Genomic DNA, 2,332 nt, shown 5'->3' with positions numbered 1-2,332 from the left:
GGAGGAGAAGTTTTTTGAATCATGCATTAAATCAGTAAATGGGCCATATAGTAAAGCTTAAAGTATAATGTTCCCGCCTCAAACTACACTATCTGATAATGATCTGCTAAAGTGAAACTATCCTTTGGGATGAAGAGAACTGGGTTAAATGAAAGTTAAAAGGCTGGTCAGATCAGGGAGGGGAACCTTTTATTCTGTTTGGGTTTGTGATCTTCATCTACTGTAGAGTTTTTGATGTATTTGTTCAGCAGTATCTCATAAATCTAACTCGACCTTTCTGTGTGTTTTTGCAGGTTCCCACCAGTGAATGTCATCAAAAAAGCAAAACTGGAGACAGCTGCCAAAGGGTCTATTTGCGCAAACCGGCTCCATATTTCAACCACAGTTTTGAATTGTCCTACAGTAACCCGTATATGGATCCTGCATTCAACTATCCTATGAAGGACAAATTGAGGGTGAAGCATGAAAGCCTGGAGGATTTACAAACATCCACCTACTTTGGACCAATGCCAGCATTAAAGCATGTCACCAGGAGCAAGAACGTAACTGAAGCTGTGAAACAACCAGTGTGGCCACTGAAGAGCCTTAGTCTGAATATGGAAGATGATTCTGATGTTTCTAATAAAAGGAGTAAACAACAGAAAGGAAATATTCTTTACAGCATCAGCAGAAGCCCTAATAAAAATGAACAATTCTTTTCTAACTCAAAGGAAAAGGTTATAGATTCTCCCAACTTTACCAAAAAATATAACGGCATAAAAACCAGCGATGTTTCCTTGGTGGCAAGATGCTCTGCAGGCAAAAAGCTCAGAGAGAAAAACTGGAGCGGGGGATCCTTTCAGGGGACAGACGTCTCCTCTAGTGTTGGAACTCAAACGGAGCAGGCTGATCCAAAAACCACCAGGAACTACCCATCCAAGTTCTCCTGCAGGGACAGACAGGAGCCGAAACACTCAGAGGAAAAGATTATCAGTGATGACATCAGTGACATCTTCCGTTTTCTGGACGACATGAGCACCTGTGACTCTCTGGGGGTGGTCCAGCCATCGTGTCAGAACAGTAATGGCTCCCTGTCTCAGTTAACGCTGAAATCGGAGGGCGACAGCTCCCCTGAGCACGGCAGCGGGCTGGACAGGTCCAAGCTGGACCGTTTGCTCCATCTGCAGGAAAACACAGATGACGAGTTGAAACTAAGTGTCAGCAAACTGGTGATGAGAATTGCAGAGATAGAGAAAAAACTTGAGACTCTTTCTGGGGTCCGTATGGAGATGTCCCAGGTTCTCTCTAAACTCAACAAACTGGATCAGAACATCCAGGAACCGGAGACCACCAAGAAACCAGGGAAGAACACAGGTGCTGTGTCTGGTTCTACCTGCGACAAATCAGCACCTCAGCATCATCCGCATTCTGACGCTCTCCTCTCAGCCCATCTTTACTCATGCCACACCATTGGTCACAGCATGAGAGCAGGAAGTGGGGAACCTGGAGAGGGTCAGTCGGATGAAGGAAACAGCGACAGTCTCAGAATAAGAGCTCTGAAAAGGAGCCTTTATGCTCAGAGGCTTTCAAGATCACATGTTGAGGAGAGCAGTGCTACTGAATCAAAGGTAGCCAGCATGAGCAATTCTCCTCGCACCTTGAGAGCTGTGTCCATCTCGTGTCGCCATGGAGACAGGAACATGGACAATGATGATAGCAAGGACAGGCATTGGAAAGCTAAAGAGGTAAACAAAACTTTAAACTGCAAAAAACCTCTAGAAAGATGTCAAAATGTCTTAAATTAATTGTATTTCCCCTTAATCTGAGAAGGTAAAAAACATGATCTGCTAATGGAATCAGTATTTTTATTCTTAAAATAGGATAATTAGATAATATGCACTAGAAATAAGACAATGCAATTGTTTTTTCTCATTTTAAATGTAAATTGTCTTGTTCCATTGGCAAAGTGTCTCACTTACCTCGTCAATTCAAGAAGAAATGCACTTATTTTAATAAAAAATGACACTTTAGATTTTTGCAGTGCACCCTCAATTTAAGTATTTGACCCGAATAAAACAGTAACTGTCACCTTCTTATAAGAAATAGCATGAGATGAAATTTAAAGGACAGTTTTCCAAAAATCACAAATGTAGATAAATGTTTGCCATATAACTCCAATCATGAAACTGCTGCAGTTGTTATATGATATAGATTCATGTCAATCCAAACTTAACGAACAGACTGCTGTGTTTAATCATTTGCTCTTCCATCCATCCATCCATCTTCCTCCGCTTATCCGGGGTCGGGTCGCGGGGGCAGCAGCTTAAGAAGGGAGGCCCAGACTTCCCTCTCC

General features: G+C 42.5%; 1 protein-coding gene across 2 annotated transcripts in view; it reads left to right on the top strand.

Annotated features, from left to right (window-relative positions):
- Positions 1-2,332, top strand: part of kiaa1024 (KIAA1024 ortholog) — a 22,833-nt gene that overhangs the window by 2,814 nt on the left and 17,687 nt on the right. For both annotated transcript variants that reach the window (XM_015392775.1, XM_015392774.1), the window contains exon 2: positions 294-1,724. In XM_015392775.1, the coding sequence (XP_015248261.1) occupies positions 294-1,724 (1,431 nt within the window). The remainder of the gene's footprint in view (positions 1-293; positions 1,725-2,332) is intronic.

This window comes from Cyprinodon variegatus, unplaced genomic scaffold, assembly GCF_000732505.1.
Source record: "Cyprinodon variegatus isolate N-32 unplaced genomic scaffold, C_variegatus-1.0 Scaffold606, whole genome shotgun sequence".
Taxonomy (NCBI): domain Eukaryota; kingdom Metazoa; phylum Chordata; class Actinopteri; order Cyprinodontiformes; family Cyprinodontidae; genus Cyprinodon; species Cyprinodon variegatus.
Note: the sequence above shows the minus strand (reverse complement) of the source record. Positions and strands in the feature narration are given on the sequence as shown.